Source organism: Humulus lupulus, chromosome 3 (genome assembly GCF_963169125.1).
Source record: "Humulus lupulus chromosome 3, drHumLupu1.1, whole genome shotgun sequence".
Lineage (NCBI taxonomy): Eukaryota > Viridiplantae > Streptophyta > Magnoliopsida > Rosales > Cannabaceae > Humulus > Humulus lupulus.
This window is the reverse complement of record NC_084795.1, coordinates 280,111,694-280,135,485: the sequence shown is the minus strand read 5'-3', so window position 1 is coordinate 280,135,485 and position 23,792 is coordinate 280,111,694. Positions and strand designations below refer to the sequence as shown.

The window sequence follows — 23,792 nt, the reverse complement described above, 5'->3', positions numbered from 1 at the left end:
AAAGTGGGCTGGTCCAACTTAGGCCTGACACAGCACGAGCACGACACGACATAGATCGAGCCTATGGGCCGTGCTGGACTTACTCTTTCAAATATGAGTCGGCCCGGGCCAGGCCGACCCACATTCGAAGCTCTAGTTCGAATCAATGAATTGTTTTTAGTTTTATGGGTGTGCTTCAGCTCTGTCAGCAAGAGAGAGTGATAATAGTTGTTCAGAGAGATTATGACAAGTGTAAATTTATCTAATATTGAATAAAAGGCATATGAGGGGAATATTTTGTAATTTTGTCATATAAAAAAGGGTAAGTAACTATTTGGTACCCTGTGTTTTTGCAAAGTATCATTTTGGTACCCTATGTTTTCAATAATGCTCATATGGTACCCTGTATTTTAAAATCGTACATATTTGGTACCCTAAACTCAAATTTAATTAATAAAATTTTACCAATTTAATCAAACTGTTGTCAATTATGTAAGTTCCAAATTTAAATTTAATTACTTAATTATATATAACTGATGATAGTTTGATATATTGACAAAATTTTATCTATCAAATCTGAATATAGGGCATCAAATATGTATAATTTTAAAATACAGGATACTATATAAGCATTATTAAAAACAGAGGGTAATACTTTACTATCAAAAAAGTAAATTCCCTATTAAAAAAAATTACTATATTATGTATAAAGGGTCAAGTTTCCACTATAATAATTCATTTGGCCTTATTCTAAAAAAAAAATCATTTGGCCATGCAAGGGACACGTTGTGAAAAACATTGACTATTCCACTAGGTGCAGTGAAGTAGTGATGGGAACCCCGCCTATTTTTTTATCCTCTGCGCAGAAAAAAAAAACTGAGAAAATATTTATATAGCTTATCGTCGTCTTCCAAACTATCTGAGTAAACCAAAACTTCCTCAGCAAAAAAAAATTCTGCTCTCTCACTCCTCTCTCAGGCTCCCACGTCTGAGGTCTGAGGGTAATTCTTGGAGCAGTTGAAGTAAGGCATTTTGATTTTGATTTTTTTTTTGGGAAATTTCAGTGGATTTCAAGTCTGGGCTCTCTTACGTTTGATGGTATTTATTAGTATTTTGGGTTTACATTCTGATTGAAATTTGTATTGATTAAAACTTGTATAAGCGTTTGATATTTGACATTTGGTGTTTTGGTTTGTTGAATTAAAGCCTGTTTTTGATTGTTTTTGATTTGGTGTTTTGGTATTTTCTGTGCTTGATGATCTATGACTAATCTGAGCTTTAAAATTGTTGTTTTGGTTATAAAAAGCGGCGATTCCTAACAAGAACAAACTTAGGTGGTGATGATGAGCCTAAGTTTTTGTTTGTAATCCTTGAGTGAATGTTTTCCTTTAAATTAAAATGTCATAAATTGGGATTTATCTTTTAACCTTTTTTCTTTTTATTCATTTCAAATTTAATCTGGTTGAGAGGCGTATTTGAATGCAAATCAAGAATCTTGTTCAATGGGTTGTTTACAGTTAATTTTTGACTCCTTTTGTCTTTCATTGGTGTAATGTAGTTATTTTTTGTTCATGAACTTCATTGCTGCATGGTTATATGGGTCGATTTTAGGGACTTTGTATGTTTCTATAAAGTATTCTGATTGTTTGTGATCTCCATTTGGGTTTTGAGTTTCCTACTTGAGGACTTGCTTGTAAACAAACTAAATCATATTTATGCAGGGAACTGCTCTGCATTTGAGTCTCTTTATGGTGCTTGTGAGGCAATGTTCAAGTCGGACTTGGTGCGTTTACCTTATTAACTTTTCTTTTCTTTTTCTGGAAATTTTGATGTGGCTGTTTGTATTTGTTTTTACATTGTTTCATAAATATTAGAAATACTAACAATGTTACTTGTTTGTTTTAAGTCAAATTTTGGATACTCCCTGCTTATACTGAATGTTTGGAGTTTTATCTGTCACACTTTGAAATTTTTTCTAGCATTGCAAACATACTTTCTTGTAGATTCTGTTAGGTGTTAGATATTCAAAGGTAGACATCAAAAGGTTCTTGAGCAACTGTTTGGATTCAGTTTTCTCTCTTGGATTAGTTCTTTCTTTCTCCTGTATGTGCATCTAATGGAGTTAGCACAAGGGTTGGTTTTGTCAAATTGTTCTTGGTTTGCTTCACACTTCAACCCCCCAAAAAAATATTTACAGTTACATACTTTGACTGAAATGGGCAAAAAGGATTTAGAGACATTCATTGTAGTTTGACCAAAAGGGGAATGATGACCTTAGTGTTTTCTTTTGAAAACAATATGCATAATATGAGTGAAATTACCACAAACACACAATTCAGAGTTAAATAAGGAGAGATTCAAGTTAGAAATAGTAGACATGTAGTATTTTGTGTAAGGTTCAATTCAATCGAAAATAAATTGGACTATCTATAGTGGTTAAAAATAGAAGGCAATGGTTTTTGGTTGATGAATGATAAGGCAAGTGTGTTCTTTGATTTGGAAGAACCTTTCAGCAAATATGTTATGGTTTTCTAAGTTATATATTGATAAGGTTATAATTCTCACAATGTGTATCGAATAAATGTATATTCAAACCCAAGCCCAAATATTTTAAGCAACATGTTTATGTAGGTATTAAATATGGGTTAGCATTATTAAAACTCTTTGGATATCTTTGCTGGGAATTTGACTTGAATGATATAGATGGTCTTAAACTTGATATAGAGCTTTTGGTATGACTTATTTTTTTGTGTGGGATTGTACAAGTTCTAATAATTTTGTAATAATTCTTGATTGCATTACTTTAGAGGACATGCCAAGATTAGTTCAAGGAGGTTCAGCAATAATTGTTCAACTATCTGCAAATCTCATCAGCAGCTCTGTCAAGTTCACCACATGTAAGTACAACTTTAATTAATACTGTTGGTGTTGCTTTGGGATACTTACTGTACTTGCTTGCACTATAATGGAGCTTGGAAAGACATTTAAAATCTTTTTTTTTTTATGGATTTATACAAACTTTAAGAATTTATGAACAAAAAGACACAGCTTAGTCAAAATATGGCATTTAACCGGATTAGATATAAATAATAACAAAATTTAAAACATAATGGAATAATAAATTTTGAATCAATAATAAAAAAAATTAAATAATGATCAAAATAGTTATAAATAATAAATAATAATCTATATAAAAAATAACACAGTTTTTTTTTTTTTTTCCATTTTCCCTCTAGCTGAGAGCATCTCCAGTTAAAAAGCAATGTTAGGGAGCCACTTTTACCAACCTCACTCCAATCATACTCTCCATTTTACCTAACTTTGATTAATTTAATAATTTTTTACAATTTTAAATTTCTAATATTTGGTTACTTTAACAACTAATTATACAATTCATTAATAAAATTTGTGTAGAAGAATAATTTTTTTTTATAATTTCACAATAAACTATAAATAATTTTAAAAAATGAACAAACTATGCTCAAAATAATATACAATAGACAGTTAAAAAAAATAGTTGTTCGAAAAAAAAAGATATAAGTGGAAAATAATTGTAAAAACAATTTGTGAAAAAAAGAGAATTAAATAAATAATTGTGATGTAAATTTTTTTTTTTGAAAGTAGATGTAATATTACAAAATTATTAAAAGATGTTAGTTTTTTTTTATTAAAATAATATAAAATAAGTTTAGGGAGCTCCCTATTTATTCTCTAAAATAGAGTCATTTTGAGGAGTGGTTGGAACATGTTTTTTGTTAAGAGTTCCCTAAAATAGCTAAAAATAAAAAAGAGATTTAGGGAACCCCTTGGAGATGCTGTGAAGAATTAAAGCATAGCAAAAGAGTACTTTTGGGACACATCTTCCTATGTGTAGTGTAAATATTTTGTTCCTATAATATTGGGCTCAATTGGTATAATTTTTGTTTTTATTTTTATAATGTAGAAGATATTATCTTTTTAGTTATTATTTTGATATTATATTATGGTTTAAAAGAGTTTTTCAAATTATAAAAAGATATTTTGATATATTAATTACATTAAGATAAAATAAAAAAAGATAATATATGTGCATGCAAAATCTGCACCAAAAGAGCATTAGCAGTAAAAGCCAAGTTGGCAAAATGCATTTTATTTATGGACTTAGCAAAAAATGGTTTGATTTAGTTGAAATTCAGTGAATCTTAGCCACTAACAAAATAATAATGACTATGTATTTTTTTTTTTTAGTGGGGAATAGACTTTATTATTATTCAGATTGAAGGACAACATAAAATTACAATTTAATATTATTGTCTGGTCAAAGAGTATGCAAAGATGACTCAAAAAATTAGACAATAAAAAATTAAAAAATAAAATCTAAAAGCCCGCAAACTTAGTCATATTTGAAACTCCCCGAATCAATATTTTCAATCTTATAAATGAGAAAATTTGGTTCGAGATGTTTAGCATTTTGTGTACCAACATTATTATATTTAAATTAAAATACGAGAGATTGATATTAATTTAAGATTTATTAATACTCAAAATAATATATTTTTAAAAAAAAAATCTTCCTAATTCTAGATCCAACTAATCAAATATTTGATTCTAAAAAAATTAATCAAATACTTGGAAAAATATAATTTTAAATTCCAATTATTATTTTCAAAATGATAAAATTTTGAAAAACAATTAATCAAATTTAAAATCATCAAATTTGTTTTAAACTTAAAAGTTATATTATATTTGCACCTTTGCACCTTAAGAATACATATAGGAACATTACTAATAAAAATAATAATTTTTAACACTTTTTCTCCATATTTTTATTGACATTTTTTAATTACTTTTTTTTTATTAATTTCCATAATTTTATTTTATCTTATTTTTATATATATATTTTTAAAAATAATATATAATTTTTAGAAGGGAATATACTTATTTGTTACCTTATATTTTTGCAAAGTATCATTTTGGTACTTTCTGTTTTCAATAATGCTCATATGGTACTCTGTATTTTAAAATCGTACATATTTGGTACCCTAAACACAGATTTAATAGATAAAATTTTGTCAATTTAATCAAACTGCTGTCAATTATGTAAGTTACAAATTTAATTACATATAACTAATGACAGTTTAATCATATTAACAAAATTTTATCTATCAAATCTGAGTTTAGGATACCAAATATGTACGATTTTAAAATACAGGTACCATATGAGCATTATTAAAAACACAAGGTGCCAAAATGATATTTTGCAAAAACACAAGGTACTAAAGGAGTATATTTCTTTTTAGAATAAAACTCTTACTTTAACATGTTTTTTATTTTTTTTATTTAAAATATATTTTTTAGAATATGAAAAAGAAAAAAATAATAAAAATGTGAGTATAAGTTGAAAAAATATATATATTATATATTAGTTTAATCGGGGTGGGTAGACACGTGCGTGTCGGGTTGGGTTTGGTTTGGTTTCGCACGTGGGAATTAAATGAGGCAGATACATGTATGTCACAACTGACCTTCCGTTCTCTTCCACGCGTTTCTCTATTTATACTCGTTTCCCAGACTCAAGGCATCTATCGTCACTTCTGACGCTATATTCTTCGTACCAACGACTTTTTACTTTTTAAGACTGCAAAACGTTTTTCTTTCTCATTACAAATTTAGCCCAATCTTTCTCTCTCTCTTCAGTTCAAACAGAATTAAAAATGGGAAGCGAAGGAGGAGAAATCCAGCAGAGAATAATCAAGCCCAGATTTCTCTGTCTTCATGGGTTTAGAACTAATGGAAAGATCATGAAAACCCAGATTGGGAAGTGGCCCCAATCGGTTCTAGACAAACTCGATCTCACTTTTCTCGATGCCCCTTTTCCTGCCCTTGGAAAATCTGACGTCGAAGGAATTTTCGATCCTCCTTATTACGAGTGGTTTCAATTCAACAAGGTTCTCACTCATCCTCATATCTCTTCTCCATATACATATATATATATATATGTACGAGTATTCCTTTTTCTCACAATTTTTCTTTGGGTATCGCAGGAATTTAACGAATACACCAACTTCGAAGAGTGTCTCAAATTCATAGAAGATTTCATGGTTGAGAATGGACCTTTTGATGGCCTCCTTGGTTTCTCTCAGGTAAGTCGATATATTTTCTAATCCCCTGTTTGGCTTCTTTCTAATCCTCTGTTTGGCTTCTAATTCTTGTCAATCTTTTTAGGGAGCTATATTATCAGCGGGATTGCCAGGGCTTCAAGCCAAGGTACGGTTACTCAGTCAACCATACGACATGTCGTTTGATTAATAAAAAGTTAAAAAAATAATAAAAATAATTGAGGGAGTTATTGGTTGCAGGGGCTTGCACTGACTAAGGTTCCAAAATTAAAGGCTTTGATAATTATTGGAGGGGCCAAGTTCAAGTCCACTGAGGTGGCTGAGAATGCTTATGCCTCTCCCATTGACTGTCTCTCTCTCCACTTTCTAGGTAATTTACTCCTTCTGTCAACATCCACACGTGTCTTTCACACGTGTGACAGACACCATATGACTTTTGACTTTTTTACTAGTACTTACTAGCTAGGTGACTTAATTCGAGTTATTTTGATTCAAAGTCATAAAAGAATAGGTTTTGGAACTCTAGAATAGTGACCATGATTTTCAGCTAATGATTTGAATAGTAATAAATGTTAATAATACCCTTGTTCTTATCTTACCTACACTCCTGAAATTCTGCATTTTATTGGTAAAATCAATCAATATTTACAGAGTTACCGTTCCCATATAATAAGGCAGAATCTGAAATATATATTTCTACTTTTTTTTTTGCCAGTGATTACAAGCTGGTTTATTCTATGGGTTGTCAGTATTATTGTTAGATATTAATTTAATTATATGCTACTTAATTATTTTTGTCTTTAGCTGAATAGTGGGTTTTTCTTACAGACCTTGTCTATTTTAATTCAATAAGAAATAAAATGAACAATGACTTCTTTAATTAGGAAGGCTATTACAAATTAGTCAAATTACTTTGTGATAATAATTATAGGAAAATTAGGAGAATTAATTGGAGCTTTTGTAATATTAATGTAAAAATAATATTTTTTACAGGAGAGCAGGACTTTTTGAAGCCATATGGACTTGAGTTGTTGGAAAACTGTTTAGACCCTCTTGTCATTCACCATCCCAAGGGCCACACAGTCCCAAGACTTGGTATATATATATTTATATATATTTTACGGAAATTTCTATAATAGTGTTTCATTTTAAGCCCATTGTTCTCGATTTTTTACTAGTTTTCAGTGCGATTTTTTTTGTGATCGTATATATTGTAGTTATTTAGAGCATCGATGTGATTTTTAGAAAATTTTGAATAGTTTACAGCATTGAAAACTAGGTTCAAACATATTGCACGCGTGACTAATTTTTTTTATACGCGTGAAAACAATATATTTGAACTTAATTTTCGGTATTGTAAAATACTCGGAATTTTTTGAAAAATTTGCAGGATGCTTTAAACAACTACAATATATACGGTCATAAAAAAAAAATAACTGTTCACGAATCAAGAATACTGAAGAACCTATTGGTGGGCTTAAAGTGAAGTCCTATAGAGAATTATCCAATATTTTACATATAGTTACTCTCACTCAAACTTTTATGTTTATAATACCATTTTAGATAATTTATTTATTATTAATTAATATATTTTTTTTCCAGATGATAAGGGCTTGGAGACTATGGAAAGTTACCTTGAAAGGATTCAAGAGATGTTATCAAAGAAAGACGAAATAGTTGTGTGAAAAAAGAAACAACAAAAATTAAGAATGGTCATGTTAGTCACTATTGGTAACCGATTAAAACTTAATTATGTAAAGTAGCTCAGAAATCTTTAGGGATGGGCTCATATTATTTTGTATTTTGTGTATATCATTCACGACTTGTATTACAGGTCAAGTTTTAATCTTATTAATTAAGAATTTTAATATCTTAATATATTATTTTCTTCTTTTGGTCCAATAGTCACCAAAACATTACACAGTTATGAGTATAATGTGTTTTAGTGCATGTTTTGTGTGCAAGTATCATATTACTTTCAATTCTCATTGTAAATGATTTACATTCCATAAATTTGAAATTTAAGAATTTAATTATTAAAATTAAAACCATGGGAAGAAAATTATAAGTGATATAGTTTAAGAGCCAATATTGTCACATATTCTGTCCAAGAATGGCAAATGTGGTTGCACATTCATTAGCAAAACTTGCTTTATCCTCGAAGACTCTAAAATATGGTGGACTAGCTACCATGGACATTCAAACTTTGATTTCAATGAAATTTCTTTAAACTAAAAAAATCTATTTGATAATTTATAATTTTTTAAGAAGATAGTATTAGGCAACTTATATAAAGAAATATATGGAAAATTATAACATTTTAAAAAAGGGGAATTCTTTGGTCTCTCAGCTGACGTTTTCAGGACTTAGTCCAACAAGTGTTGTGAGCCATAAGATGTGTTAATTTTTAGGTTGAATTTGTCTTGTCTCGTTTTTGTAAGACTCTGAGAATTTTATGAACTTGGATGTTGGTGACAACTTACAGATAAATTTCTCTTCAAATATTGAAATCTAAAATTTGTAACTTTTTTAGTTGATAAAATCTATACTATGACGAGAATTAGTTTCAATTTCTTTTTTGTTAAAAATTTATATATTGATTGATTTATATTTAATAGATATATGTCTCTTTGATTAAAATTTTCAAATTATAGTTTTTTATTCTTTTACAAATTTAATTAATGCATATTACTTAGATTTTATTATTTACATTTATATATGTCCTCATTTACTATTATTTTAAAATATCTCACCAAAATACTATTTTTTTTTATTTTACTTATAACTTTTACATTACAACATTTTCAACTCGTTCTGAAAAAATAGAATTTCATGTAATTAGATTTTATAATTCTAAAATATTATTTTTCTCTAACTTAGAAAATATATATATATTTATTTATTTATTATCATCCTAAAAAAAATAACATTTGTTATAATTTCTTATAAAACAAATGCTCGTGTTGTCAACGCTGCTCTAAAACCAAAGACACTTGTTAATGCAATAAACGAAAGTTCATTCATTTTGGGCCTGTTTGGACACCTGCATAAAAGTATTGGAATGGAGTTTGTTGTATCCAGTGTTTGGACATGTTGAAGGACTATATAAATTAGTTCATTCCTCCAAAATAATTCGAGAGCTATATTTAACCCACCCAAAAGTGTAGGTTATGTACCAATACAAATAAGATTTATTATTATTATTAGGGTTTATACTTTTTTAGACATTGTGTTTTTTCTGATTAATTGTTTGAACTCTGAATTTTAAAAAATTTATTTTTAGACTTTATATTTTGTAAAATAGTTCAAATAGACTCCTAAACTCAATTTCGATAAAGAAAAAAATTGAATATAACAATAATTTTTAAACATAATGATTTTATTTTTGTTCTGAATTGTTAGTTTGGCGAATTATTTGTGATTTTAGTTGAGAAAACTTTGACCAAAATCGGTTTTAGGGTTCTACAAAATATAGGGTCCAAAAAATAATTTATCAAAATACAGGATCAAAACAAATAATAAGACAAAACACAAGGTTCAAAAAGGTATAAACTCTTGTTATTATTAGTTTATATAATATATTTTTGAAAAATAATTTTCAAATATTAACATTATTATTATAAATATATATTTCAAAATTTTCCTAATTAAATATTGTTTTAGATAAAATTACCATTCTAAAATCTCATTTGATTCAAATAATTTTTTTATTTTAAGATTTTTAATTATCTATTAGATAAAAGCATGACAAACTATTTTATTGTACATTTAGCCTTAAATTACACCAAATATAATATAACACTTAAAAAATCTAAATTATTCCCAATTTCGATCCCACTCAATAGTCATATTCAATCAAATTGTAAATTCTATATCATTATCCTTCTCATATCTTGTAGAACTTGGTTTTAAATGTGTTTCATTTTGACCCTACCACAAAGCAAAACAACCATATAGAAAAAAAAAATAGTGTCATCAAAATATGAATCATTATTTCATGAAGAAATTGAGAAAAAGTGAAGATTGAGTCAACAATTTTTAGTATTGCACAAAAGAGAAGAAATTTCATATAAATAAAATTGTTCTATTTATCCTCATTTAGTGGGAATAGAAGCCCACATGTCAATAAAAATGCTTTTTGATTAGAATCCAAAGGGTAAAAAGCAAAACTCATCATTACCACACATAACAAAAATTCACCAAGTCAAAAAAAAAAAAATTACATAACAAAAAATCAAGGTGGAAAATTCTGATAGAATTTGGTATTAAAGTTTATTCCTTATGAAACACAATTTTTAGTTAATTTAAGGAATGAGGGGCATTGGTGAGAATCAAATTCCAAAATCTTTCCACACTTATATTTTATTAATAAGAAAATAATTGATCCATCTCCATATTAAAAACAAAATTACAAATTTTAACTTTTATTCCTTTAAACACAAAATAAAAACAAATAATATCAAACTTAAATAAATAAATAAATTATCTCATAAAAAATTAGTAATTTATACTATGTTTAAATTTCATAATAAAAAAATAACATTTATAATTTATTTCACACTTGTTAATAATAAAATGTTTGAAAGTGTGATTGAAGAAATATAATTTTATTGTTAATATTAACTAGTGATATATTTGTTTAAATTTATAACAAACATTTATTTAGAAAAAATTAATTACTCAAAATGGGGTGCAAAGAAAAAAAAAGGTGGGCCCAGCCCTAGACACAGGCGGGCCAGGTATGTATGTGTCTAGGTCCCTATATAATGAGGCCCAATTTTTTTGAAAAATACTATCTTTTTTACATGTACAAAGTCCCTCAAAATTTTAAAAAATATCATTTTATATATATATTTTTTAAAATAATAAATTTTGTATAGGTCCCTTACCACTAATGCCCGACCCTGTGTAAAGAGAATCACCTTTAAGAAAATATGTAAAACCCACTTTTATATACATGTATAGCATTTAAACTTAAATGAAACGATGTATTTAATTAATAAAGATGAAATATTTTAGTTTTGTTTTAGCCTGGTGAAAGAATCGATACTATCAAAGTTAATGGTCAATCTTTAGAAAGAATAAAAAAATCTCCAACATCTCCAATACTCAAACAACTCAAGTATTGGATCATTTTGATTTCCTCTGTTACAACAATCGCAAGGGAGAACAAAACCTCATTACTAGTGAACTAGGGAGAAGCAATGAAATCCACCAATGAAAATTAAAACCAAAATTCCTTGCCTTATTGTATCTAACAAAAAAAACTAATAAAATCCAATCAAAATACTATAAAACACTAAAAGGATAAGCAAACAAACTCACGGCATCATTCACTCCAAGCGGGTCAGGCATGTGCCTAAGACTCCCACATAATGAGCCCTAATTATTTTGAAAAATACAATTTTTTTTACATATACAAAGACCCCCAAAAATTTGATAGGATCCACTACCACTCAGGCCTGACCCTGGTTTGCCCTCCTCCTTAGCATGACACTCAACTCATTCTCCATTGACTAACTTTCGGTTGCTCTGCTAGAGAGGAGATGATATTGCCCTCCCAAATCACTAAGGTCGTCACCCAATGTAGCACACATTGTCGCTCGAGTTCGCAAGAGATAAAACAATGAGAGAGAATAGGATAATGCAAATAATTAAAAGTTAGGGTTTACTTTGTTAATTTTAGGCCTTTATTTCATTTCATTTCGTTTCATTTTTTCTTCTTCTCATATATGACATTAAGTTGTGTTTGAAGCCATTTATGACGTCGAACAATACTCAATATCTTTTTGAAAAGTAAAACATCGAATATGGCTAGACGTCTTACTTCGCCTGACGCATAAGATGACGTGCATTAGAAACTAGGAGTGTGCATAGTGTGGTTTGGACGGTTTGAACACTTTTTAATATACCACGCCACAAGTACGGTGTAGTAGCTAGAACACACCGTGCGGTGTGATTTCGTTGCACCAAACCGACCAAACCAAACCATTTTTTGCAGTGTGGTTTGGGTGGTTTTCCATGGTGTAAGTGTGTTAAAAAAATATGTGTGAGATGAAGATGGTGATAGGGAGGAGGCACAAATGAGACGAGAGAGAAAGAAGTTATCGTGTATGATGTGTTAAAGAATAAGGTATACCCTAATTTAAGTTGGCTCCTAGTTTCAAATTTGGTTACCAAAAAATGGTATATATGTAAAGTTTAAATTTTTTTAACATATTTGTAAGTATACGGTGTGGTGTAGTGCAAATCAAAATTTCACACTGGTGCAATTTGGCTAAAATACAAACCATACTGAACTATTTCACTTTTGACATCGCGATTTGCGGTATAGTGTGGTGTAGTGTGGTGCGGTCGGTTGCCGTGATTTGCCGGTCTAGATGCTGACCCTATTAGAAACATACATCATCTTGTATAATAATTCTTATCTTGTTATTGTAGTAGTGACGTACAACGAAAAAGTGAGACATTGTGAGGAAAAAAACTTAAGAAGTTAAGTATAACTTTTAAAAACAGCTAATATATACTTTGTCCATATTTATGTAATATCTATTAGTTTATAGCATCTTCATAGTGAAAAGTGGGATCCACTTAAGTAGAGCTGTGTCCACTTATGGGTAATACCCTAGCACATGATAATGTGTAGGAGTTGACATAATTAATCCATATAGTACATATATATGGGATCGAATTGGTGTCTTCTGAAAATTTATGATAAAAATTAAAAAAATTAAAAAAAATAATAATTATGAAAGTGAAAGCTGAATAAAAAAGCAAAAGGAAGAGGTCCCTTTACAAGAGCATTATTATAAAGCTCAGAATTCTATGATATGATGGAGAAGGTAATTGGTAAGTTGGTTGATATAATAATAACATTATTGGAGTATTCTATGATGGGGTCTTCAAAAAAAAGTTTTATTGGTAGGGTTTTTTTGTGTTCTCAATCCTTGAATAATTTTTAGTGCGAATTTTTTTATGATTGTGTATATTATAGTTATTTACAGTATCTTGCAAATTTTCAGAAAATTCCGAATAATTTACAGTGCCGAAAACTATGTTTAAATATGTTATTTTCCACGTGCATAAAAAAATTAGCCACGCGTGCAACAACCTGTTTTTAAACTAGTTTTCAGCACTGTAAATAATTCAGAATTTTCTGAAAATTTGTCGGATGCTCTAAATAACTACAATATACACGGTCTTAAAAAAAATCGTGCAGAAAACTGTTCAAGAGTTGAGAACACAAAAAAGCTTTACCGATAGGACTCTTTTTTAAGTCTCTACCAAAGAAATTTCCAACACTATTTATGCAACTTTTATAATTAGTGTGTATTTGAATTTATGATCAAAAAGTATTCTTATACTATTATACCCAACATTACAAAATTCTTTCACTTTGATCATTTTCTCTTCCAAAACACTTTCTCAAACTACCACCGACACTATAATTTTTTAATTATTATATGAGAGAAAATCTTTATTTTTATAAAGAGAGAAGTTTAAATTATTAGAAAAATAAAATATAAATAATAATAAAAGAATTTTAGGCATACAAAACTAAATATAATTATAATTAACCCTTTAAGGGCACATGTCTCTTTGTACTTTTGTTAGTTTGTGATGATCTGATTTTTGAGGAAAAGATGACATTATTTAATATTTTTTATTAAAAAAAGTTTGGTTGATTAAGATGTTTAGAAATAAGATTAATATTTTTGTAAAAGTGAGAAATATTTCCATGTATGGACAAATTTAATTTGTTTGGTACTCATGTATGAAATTGACTAGACTTGCATTTGTTTTGCTTAGCAATCGGATTATTACAATTTTACTAACAATTATTGGTTTTGCTTCATGTCCACTTAAGCAAGTAATCAACAACTTTGTTGATTTTTTTATGCAATTATTAATTTTACTATACTTAAATTAAACCTTTCTTGTATAATAATTAACAAAAAATTAACAATTTTATGTGTTATTGTTTTCATTTTTCTTTATTTTGTAATGAATAATTTGAAAAAAAAAACTAATATATAGTATATTGTAAAAAATTATTATGTCAAATAAAAAAAATTGATTATGTATTTTAAATAATAGGATAAAGAAACCATTAAAAGTGTTCTAAGTTTGTGAAACCAAAATACACTTATAATCAACAGTCAAACTGCCATATTACATAAATTATTTTTTAATTCTCTTAAAAAAATAATGTAAATATATTTTTGTGATATTTAAGTTAAAAGACTAATATTCCTTGTTGTTAATATCTTTTGCACATGCTCTTTTTCTTTTGGGTTTATACATTTTTAGACCATGTGTTTTGTCTTATTACTTGTTTGGACCTTATGTTTTGATAAATTACTTTTTAGACCCTATGTTTTGTAAAATTGTTAAAATAGAATCCTAAACTCAATTTTTGATGAAGAAAAATTAAAAAGAACAACACAATTTTTAAGCAAAATGATTTTATTTTTGTTTTGAATTGTTAGTTTGGTAAATTATTTGTGATTTTAGTTGAGAAATCATTGATCAAAATCGGGTTTAAGATTCTATTTTAACAATTTTATAAAATATAAGATCCAAAAAATAATTTATCAAAACACAGAGTTCAAACAAATAATGAGACAAAACACAAAGTCAAAAAAAATATAAAACATTTTCTTTTCTACGTTATGAAATTTTTAGCTTTCAAAAAGAAGATAATATATATATATAAAATACCCATCTTATTTAAATGATTCCTAACAACCTTTTGATTTGAGCTCAATTTGGTCATTAAATCCAAGAAAATGAATTGGAATCTCTGCCAAAGAAAAAAAAAATTATAACTTCTTTAAAAAATTCAAATGGAAAAGAAAATTTGTGATATACTATTCAAGTCTAAAGACAAATTGAAACTAGTGTTAACAATTTGTATAGAATTACATATCTATTTAACATATTCTCTAAATTAAAAAAAAAATACACCAAAATATTTTTAATGTGGGGTAAGCCATAAAATTAATCACAAATTATAGGAAGAGCAAAGGGAATTTGTTGAGTTGACTATCTCATGAGTAAATACTTAAAACACAAGAACTTATTCAGTTATACTCATAAATTTTGATACATAAATGTCACATTTTATTTATGTATATTTAACAGAATGTCAGAAAGAGTACACTTTGTTTATATTTTACTATAATAATCTTTTATATATATCCTATAGTACGCACAATTAATCAATAGATTTTGGTAGAAAACATTGAATTTGACAGTGATATATTATTTAAAAAAAAAGGAGTATTATTAAGAGCTCTATTTAATGATATTTAGCATAATTTTATTTTATCATTTTTCTTTTTAGTTGTAAAAATAAAAGCAATCAAGTTTTTATTACTAATTTTTTAAGCTTCCATTTTTTTTTTAATATCATAGTGTATATAATATATATGTTTAAAAAATATATTCATAAATGAAGAATTTGTAAACAAAACAAAATTTCAAGAATGTGATTATTGAAATCTTTTTTTTATCTAAATTGTCAAACATTAAAAATTAATTATCCAAATATTTACACTAAGAACCCTTTAAACAATGAAATTACTTCAATTGAAAATTAAGTGGTAGGTGATGGAGTAGCAATAAATCATATGTAAAAGTTAATAGACAAATAGTATTATTAGATAATATGTGTTGAAATTGGACCTCATTTATTATAATTTTAGCATCACAAATTATGTAGTATTAATTTATAGTGGAATTAATATTGTAAGGTAGCTTAAGGTGGCTAATACTATCATAAAAAATGTGATATTAAATTGGGATAAAAACAAAACCCACCACTGTTACATTTTTATTGCAGTCATTCACTTTTAGACATTAAGTGTCTGTTAGGACTATGTGACATCAGATTATATGTTTAATTTTTTTTTATTGAGGTTATATGTGCATCAATTAAAAAATATAGGAATTTTGCTGCAAATAACCTTAAAGTATTTAACACGTGACCCAATAGAGCATTGACACGAATGTCCTTGCTAGCATTTTACAGATTTAGTTGGCATCTAAGAGCACTCCTAACATATACTCTACTCCATTATTTAAAATACCTCACCAAAATATCAATTTTTCTGTTTTACCTCTAAGTTTTACGTTACACCATACATCAACTTCTTTATATTTTCTCTCAATATTATTTAAATATATTTATTAATAAAAATAATAATTTACAAAGAGAGAGAATGAAAAGTACTAAAATAATAATAAAAAATATTTAAAAAAGATGTAAACCTTAACTGCGTATGAAATTGGAAATATAGTGAGCTAAAATAAATAAGTGGTTTAGCTCATCGTATGAAATATATTTTTGATGATTTCGAGCTTAATTTTATAGATTTAGCTACTATAACTAGTGCTCTAATATTCAAAAGGACTCATCTTCAACAAAAAAATAATCTAAAAATTTAATAAGAGATATATTGCATCAACCCAAAGAGATTAAAGGGATTTGCCACAAATATCACTTTTTAATCCAAAATCCTATTTTATTTACTACAAGACACCTTAAGGCTTAAACCACATATAAAATATAGTTTATTTTATGTGGTGTTGGACAGTTAGTGGTGGTTGGATAATTTTATATATCTACTTTTACTTGCTAAAATTAATTGTAATAAATAAAATAATTAAGATGAAATAAATAAACAAATGTGTGTTAAATTAAGAAAGGCGGCAAAAGATAAAGAGGGGCCACAGTCTATGAATCACTATATAATATAAAGAGAAAAGCCAAACCTTAGAAAGCGAAAGCTTACATTACAGTCTGTCTATGGCTCTACTATCCTCTACTGTGCCCTCTCCAGTTGCCTACTCAAAACCCCACCTTTCTTTTCAAGTTCATGAATTTTGAAATAATTAAAGAAATCCCAAAAATGTTTTCCAAAAAAAAAAAATATATAGAAAATCCAACATGCCAAAACTCAATCTGCGGGGCACCACATTCTGGTCAAGTTTCCTACCACAGAGGAATAAAGGGTTCCAAGAATCTTTTTTTTTTTTTTTGCTTTCTGTGTAGCCATGGCTTCCCTTTTAGACTTGCCCATAAGGCATAAACCACTAGTTGTATAATATTATTCGATTAAATAACAAAAAAAGAAAGAAAGAAGAGATTTTGGAGTGTTGTTTTGTAGGAAGTTTCTGTTTTGTTTTCCAGGTCATGTTTTTTTGAGACTTGAAGAGTGACTCTTTTGGTTTGGTTCTCTCCCCAACTTCCTTTGAGAGATTTTGTTCCTTCTTTCTTGTTTCTGATCCAAAGGAGGGTAATTTGGGAAGCCTGTGAAATTATTTTTTCTTTGGTGGGTTTTGCTGCTGAATTCTGAATTTGAGCTTAGTTTCTGAGATTTTCTTTTCTGAGTGACCTTTTCCTTCACTCACAAGTCACTATCATTATACCCTTTAGTTGTTTTTATTTAACTAACCAATCAAGGCCAGATTTTTTTTTCTTTTGAAATAAAGAGAAAGAATCCTCTGCAGTTCAACTTGTCAAATTTATCAGTTTTGGGTGTGGGGGAGAGAAAAGTAAAAATAAAAATCCAGAAGACTGATTCATTTACCTGTGTTGGGAGAGCTGGCTTACTGCAACTCCTTTTGAGGTAAGTTCATTGACTTAGAATGTTGTGTCTTGACTAGCTGCTTAAAACAAATAACAAAAACTTCATCGTAATGTATTTTTTTTTTATGGATTTGGTGTTCATTTCATTTGAATGGTTGAATGTAAATTGTTTGTAATTGCAGAGGATTATGTTGTTGAAAGGATTTTCATTATTTAATTCTTCATATATGATTTTGTAGGACTTCTGCAAGTGTGTTTGAAAAGTATTTGATATGAGGCCTCAATAAAGTCTTCCTCATACACTGCCATATGGAGAAAATAGTGAACCGTTCTGTACTTGTTATTGTTACTATTTTTCTTTTGATCTGCCATTCAGAGCAACTGCAATCTTCTCAGACTCATACCCTTTTAAGAGTTAAGAGACTTCTCAACTACCCAGCCATTTTAAGAGACTGGAACAACAAAACAGACTTTTGTAACTATGAACCAAATCCATCTGTAACTGTTGTGTGCTATGAAGATACGATAACCCAGCTCCATATGATTGGTGAAAGGGGAGCACCTCTCTTACCTCGAAACTTTTCGATAGATTCCTTCTTTTCAACTCTTGCTAGGCTACCTAATTTGAAAGTTATCACCTTTGTTTCGCTTGGATTATGGGGTCCCTTGACTGGTACTAGTTTAGCAAGTTTGACATCATTGGAAATAGCTAACATGAGTTCAAATTTTCTATATGGAGGAATTCCAAGAGAGGTTTCATCTCTAACAAGTCTCCGGACACTCATACTTGATGACAACATGTTAGCTGGTAAGTTACCAGATTTGTTGAGCTCACTACCTCTTTTGACTGTTTTGAGTTTGAAGAACAATTCCTTCAATGGATCTTTGCCTGCTTCATTTGCTTATCTTGAAAATCTTAGAATTCTTGCTTTGTCACATAACCATTTCTATGGCGATGTGCCTGATTTTAGTCGTTTGACGAATCTTCAAGTTCTTGATTTGGAAGATAATGCTTTTGGACCCAAATTTCCCAGACTTGGAAACAAGTTAGTTACTCTTGTACTCAGTAAGAACAGATTTAGATCTGGTATTCCTTCTGAAGTGACCTCCTACTATCAGCTCGGACGATTGGATCTGTCGATGAACTCGTTCGTGGGGCCATTCCCTTCAGCATTGCTAGCATTACCTTCTATCACTTATCTAAGTGTTGCAGGAAACAAATTCACAGGAATGCTGTTTGGTAACCAATCTTGCAATCCTGATCTTGAATTTGTGGATTTGTCCTCAAATCTTATAACTGGAAGTGTACCTGAATGCCTTCATTCGGATTCTAAGGAAAAGGTTGTGCTGTATGCGAAAAATTGTTTGTCAACTAGAAAACAAAATCAGCGCCCGTTACAGTTTTGTCAAACTGAAGCATTGGCTGTGGGAATCTTACCTGAGAAAAGGAAACAAAACCAAATTTCTAAAACGGTTCTTGTCATAGGCGTTGTTGGAGGCACGTTTGTAGGTCTTGCTCTTGTTGGTATTATATTCTTAATACATCGAAGGGTAAATTCAAAGGTAATTAGCAAATCTCCAACAAGATCCATAACAGAGAATGCATCAACTGCAACTGGATACACCTCAAAGTTGCTCTCTGATGCAAGTAAGCTTTCATCACTTCCAACTCCTTAAGAGTAAACAAACATTTTTTATTTATCACCAAAAGTAATGCAAATGAAAGAGTTATCTTTTCACATTATCTTGAGATGTGCTAACGTGATGAAAACAAACTTTTCCTAATAACAAGTGAGTTTTGTTATGCTTATTATTGGAGAAAGGAACATGACATGTAAAGGAGCTAACCAGTTGAAGCGTGAGAAGTGGAATTTTCTGATTTTCTAACTTTTTACCATAGCTGACACTGGTATTCTTGTGTTTCATTAAGGGTACATATCTCATACAATGAAGTCAGGAACACTCGGCCTTCCTGGTTATCGAACCTTTTCTTTGGAAGAGCTCGAGGAAGCTACAAACAACTTTGATACATCTGCTTATATGGGTAAAGGCTCTAATGGGCAGGTATAACAATTACATCCACATATGAACTTTTATACATTTGAGAAGCTAAATTGATCTCAGTCATGTCATTTTTGATATTTTTTGTTTAAATAAAATGTGTTATCAGATGTACAGAGGCCTGCTGAAGGATGGTTCCTATGTTGCCATTAGATGCCTAAAGATGAAAAGAAGGCATGGAACTCAAAACTTTATGCATCATATTGAGCTTCTTTCTAAACTGAGGCATCGAAATTTGGTCAGTGCTCTTGGACATTGCTTTGAATGCTACTTGGAAGATTCTAGTGTCAGCAGAATATTTCTTATCTTCGAATATGTACCAAATGGCACACTGAGAAGCTGGATCTCTGGTAAGTCTAACAAGTTTATCATTTACTTTTATCAGAATAAAGAATATAGCTGGTTCTTAGCCCATTAAGAGAGCCATGGCTAGTCTGCCACCAATGGGAATGAGAAATCATTCTCTATCCCCCTAAGTACTTTAAAACTGTGTTTTCATTTTTTCCTTATAATTTAAGTTTGATTTGCCCAGAGCCACATTCAAAGCGGTCGCTCAGTTGGAGCCAACGGATAGTGGTGGCAATAGGGATAGCAAAGGGGATCCAATTTCTGCACACCTGGATTGCGCCTGGTGTATACAGAAATAATCTTAAAATAACTGATATATTACTAGACTACAGCTTTGTTGCGAAAATTAGCAGTTACAATATCCCTTTACTGGCCAATAATACAGGGAAGAAGGTAAGCCAAGATATATCTTCCATTGGTTAATTTCTTGACAAAATCAGTTTGAATTGGTATTGACTTTGAGTTCTGCATTTTCTTCCAGGTCAGTTCTAGTGGATCCAAAGAGATCATTGTTACTACGAGGTCTGTAATAAAGATTCTAGAAATCTTGAACTTAAATCATGTGTAGATGGATTTAACACTGAATTTTAAGTACTATTAGGAAACATTTTCCTTGATGATCTATCCTTTAACACAGCTTGTCTGAATGAGAAAATCCAATGAATTGTTCCACAGGATGAAAGATGATGAGCAGAGTGATGTTTATGACTTTGGAGTGATTTTGCTAGAAATAATCAAGGGTAGGCCAGTCAAGTCTGAAAAACAAGTGGATGCTCTTAGAGATCAGGTAATCCAGGTTTTGCTTTTTTTCTTCTCTTGAAAGACAACCTATAATACATTGCTAAAGCACACAAATACTTAAGTTGTGTAAAGTTTTATTTATTTGAAGTACTTAAAAAGTTACTCCTACTAATATATCAATCAAAACCCAAGTATAATTTAAAAAAAAATAAAAATTACATCATATCAATCCTTTGACAACATGCAGATACAGTTGGCCATTGCAACTGATCGAGCAGCTCGGCGGAGCATGGTTGACCCAGCAGTCAATATGACATGTTTGGATCAATCCTTGAAGACAATGATGGAAGTCTGTGTGAGATGTCTGCTCCAAAACCCTGAAGAGAGACCTTCTATTGAAGATGTGCTATGGAACTTGCAGTATGCAGCTCAAGTCCAGGATGCTTGGCGAGGAGGAGAATCTCAGACTAGCAGTGAGGGTTCTCCAATCTGATCACAACAATCTTATTCCTCTGTCTCCATCCCTTGGCATCATACAGGTTTAAGTCTATCCTGTTGTTGTACCTTATCCTCCTCTCTCAGGATTTTTCAGTTTCATGATGTGTTAAGAAGATGAAAAACTATACCAGTCTACCCTCTCTTACTAACTGAAAAGTGTTAATCAAGAAGATGAGTTCAAATCTTTGCATAATTATATGATAACTGCATTGATTTCTTTGCTTTCTTTTGTGCATGCCAAGGAAATATTGGATTGGTACACAATACTTTTCTAACTTCTAGTAGATTTAGCAAATTTGTCAAGTACTGTAAAAGCATGAGTATGATCACTCTGCAAGTACACACTGTGAAATATGTTTCATACACGAGTTCTTATTTTCCTTCTTAAATTAAGCAGAAGAAAAGAAAAATCCATCTCTGGTTTTCCATGTTTGATAAACAAAATCTAACTCTTATACCGCAGATCAAGATGTTCTAGGGAAGAAGACAGGGAATAATGACAGTAGTGAAACAAAAAATTTCTTTTAGCACAAGACAATAGGCCATTTTCAGTAATCCATTGGTCTAGAGGTTTTTTCTTTTCATTTTTGCTAGTGTCCACTTTGTAGTTTTTAATTGTTAACTCTTTAAGAAAAAAGAAAAGAAAAAGAAAAAGAAAAGGGAAAGCAATGAAGCCAATGCTATTATCTCAGACTTTGTTATGATATTGTTGTTATACAATACGATACAATTTATTACCAATATGTTAATCACAATCATGTTTCTCATTAATTATGTTCCATAGCTTATTAATAAAAGTTTGAAAACATCAAAATAGAAACTGAGGTTAAAGAAAATATGGGAAAAGAGACATGCATTTTTGAAGAGCCAGAAGTGAAATCAATTTGTCTAAATACATTTGTTGGAATATCACAACAACAAGGCTTGAGACTAATCTAGAACATTTACGGATGCAACACGAAATTATCCTGGTTCAGTCCCAATATGGAACCTACATCCAGCTAGAGCTCGTCCACACACGAGTTCTTGAATCCACTAAGAACATTAATAATACAAACCCAGTCAAGACAATTTGTTCTTGACAACTCTCACAAAACTCTCAAACACTCTGTGAACAATCACTCTTTGAAAAGACAAACAAGTAAATGGTACACACGCTCTTACTCTATTGTCTCTCCAAGAATCAACTCATTCTATGTTTCTTTCTGCTTTACTATGAGAATTAAACACCACAACGTTCAAACAGAAAATGAATTTGAGACCAATGAGATAAAGAGCTACTAGTTTATGAAGATCCAAAATCAATGTAATTAAATTTTCTTAATTGTTAATTAAATTTTCATAAACTTTAGAAACTAAACTTGAAGACTACGGAGTTTATGCTAAGATTGAATAACAAAGCAAACATAAATAAGTGAAGAGATAATAGATAGAAGATGCAAAGTCTATTTGTATAAAGTTGGATTAAACTCATCACCTACCTCCTTAGTTTGTCAAAGCTATGATTGTCCCTTTATATAAGAGAAGTGATGTTTACCAAGGTTCAAACAAATCTCTTACAATTAACTTGAATCTATAAATTATTGATTTTAAGGTATCAATCTCACCTAAAATGAGTTATTCTAAAAAGCTAATGTCAATCTCGTCTCAACTCACAAAATGATTTTTGAGTGAAGGTATTATAATAGTAGAGTGTTGTTATTTGACACCTCAAGGTGTCCAACACCACATGAGATGTCACCCTATGATTGGTTAGCGATACCCCATATTACTTATTCAATTCAAATGTATGGGACCCGATATTGGATTGCACCAATAGCGATATACCAACTCCTTATAGTGTTGAACATCAGTGGTGTCTCTTAGCAATTCTCTATAATTGTAAAAGTTGTCTCTATAAACTAGAAAGACACAAGAAAAGAATCCAAAATAAAACTTAATGATATGGTCAAATATATTAAATATGTGTCATATCAAAGTTTTTATTTTTATTTTTATATATAAAAAAAATTAAAACTAGATTATTGTATTGGTTAGAGATTATACGTAGATTAGTTTGTTAGGTGTTTTACTAGTTTCTGTTGCTTTTAGTTCTTGATTACTCAGGGGCTTTCTTGTCTTTCTGTACCAAGTTCCTCTTCTATAAATAAACATTTCTCAGCTCTAATCATTTTTTAACGATGTGATCAAGAGTATTCACTACAATCTTGTCTCAATTCTCTACACATTTGCATAGTATCAGAGCCAGGTTCTCTTGACTCATCTTCCAACTTTCTTCTCAGCTTCTTGAACTTTCTTGCTCTTCCATTTTTCTTGACCTTTAATGGCGAACGTTCCTCCGACTGGTGAACAAGTTAGATCCGATCAGAACAATCAATCTGTTCTGACCGCTTTCACAAATATCTCAGCCCTCACTCCTCATCAACATCACTTTCTTGCTCTGTCTCAAGCTTTGAATCACACTCTAGCTGTGA

The 23,792-nt window shown here is 29.7% G+C and overlaps 2 protein-coding genes across 5 annotated transcripts; both read left to right on the top strand.

Moving 5' to 3' along the window:
• Positions 1-857: 857 nt before the first annotated feature.
• On the top strand, positions 858-7,953 carry LOC133824617 (uncharacterized). 4 transcript variants are annotated; one of them, XM_062257560.1, is made up of 9 exons: positions 860-1,001; positions 1,701-1,762; positions 2,787-2,876; positions 5,656-5,906; positions 6,003-6,101; positions 6,184-6,225; positions 6,318-6,447; positions 7,071-7,172; positions 7,680-7,953. In XM_062257560.1, the coding sequence occupies exons 3-9, from the start codon at positions 2,792-2,794 to the stop codon at positions 7,760-7,762; spliced, it is 792 nt and encodes a 263-aa protein (XP_062113544.1). In that variant the 5' UTR covers positions 860-1,001; positions 1,701-1,762; positions 2,787-2,791; the 3' UTR covers positions 7,763-7,953. The 4 variants fall into 4 exon arrangements, with proteins under 4 accessions (XP_062113547.1, XP_062113544.1, XP_062113545.1 ...); XM_062257561.1 differs by having other exon boundaries at positions 871-1,077; XM_062257563.1 differs by lacking the exon at positions 1,701-1,762 and having other exon boundaries at positions 858-1,001.
• Positions 7,954-16,895: 8,942 nt separating this feature from the next.
• On the top strand, positions 16,896-21,683 carry LOC133824615 (probable inactive leucine-rich repeat receptor-like protein kinase At3g03770). The gene is made up of 8 exons (XM_062257558.1): positions 16,896-17,710; positions 17,910-19,318; positions 19,601-19,734; positions 19,841-20,081; positions 20,264-20,472; positions 20,561-20,601; positions 20,755-20,866; positions 21,068-21,683. Exons 2-8 carry the CDS (start codon positions 17,980-17,982, stop codon positions 21,311-21,313), a joined length of 2,322 nt encoding a protein of 773 aa, XP_062113542.1. The 5' UTR covers positions 16,896-17,710; positions 17,910-17,979; the 3' UTR covers positions 21,314-21,683.
• The last annotated feature ends 2,109 nt before the right edge of the window (positions 21,684-23,792 follow it).

Bases quoted from the DNA above. Each gene is read 5' to 3' on its own strand.
- LOC133824617 (XM_062257563.1), top strand. From the start codon at position 2,792: ATGCCAAGATTAGTTCAAGGAGGTTCAGCAATAATTGTTCAACTATCT. The intron at 6,102-6,183 runs GTAAGTCGATAT...CAATCTTTTTAG, and splicing joins GCCTCCTTGGTTTCTCTCAG to GGAGCTATATTATCAGCGGG. The intron at 7,173-7,679 runs GTATATATATAT...TTTTTTTTCCAG, and splicing joins CCACACAGTCCCAAGACTTG to ATGATAAGGGCTTGGAGACT.
- LOC133824615 (XM_062257558.1), top strand. From the start codon at position 17,980: ATGGAGAAAATAGTGAACCGTTCTGTACTTGTTATTGTTACTATTTTT. The intron at 19,319-19,600 runs GTAAGCTTTCAT...TGTTTCATTAAG, and splicing joins AAAGTTGCTCTCTGATGCAA to GGTACATATCTCATACAATG. The intron at 20,867-21,067 runs GTAATCCAGGTT...GACAACATGCAG, and splicing joins TGGATGCTCTTAGAGATCAG to ATACAGTTGGCCATTGCAAC.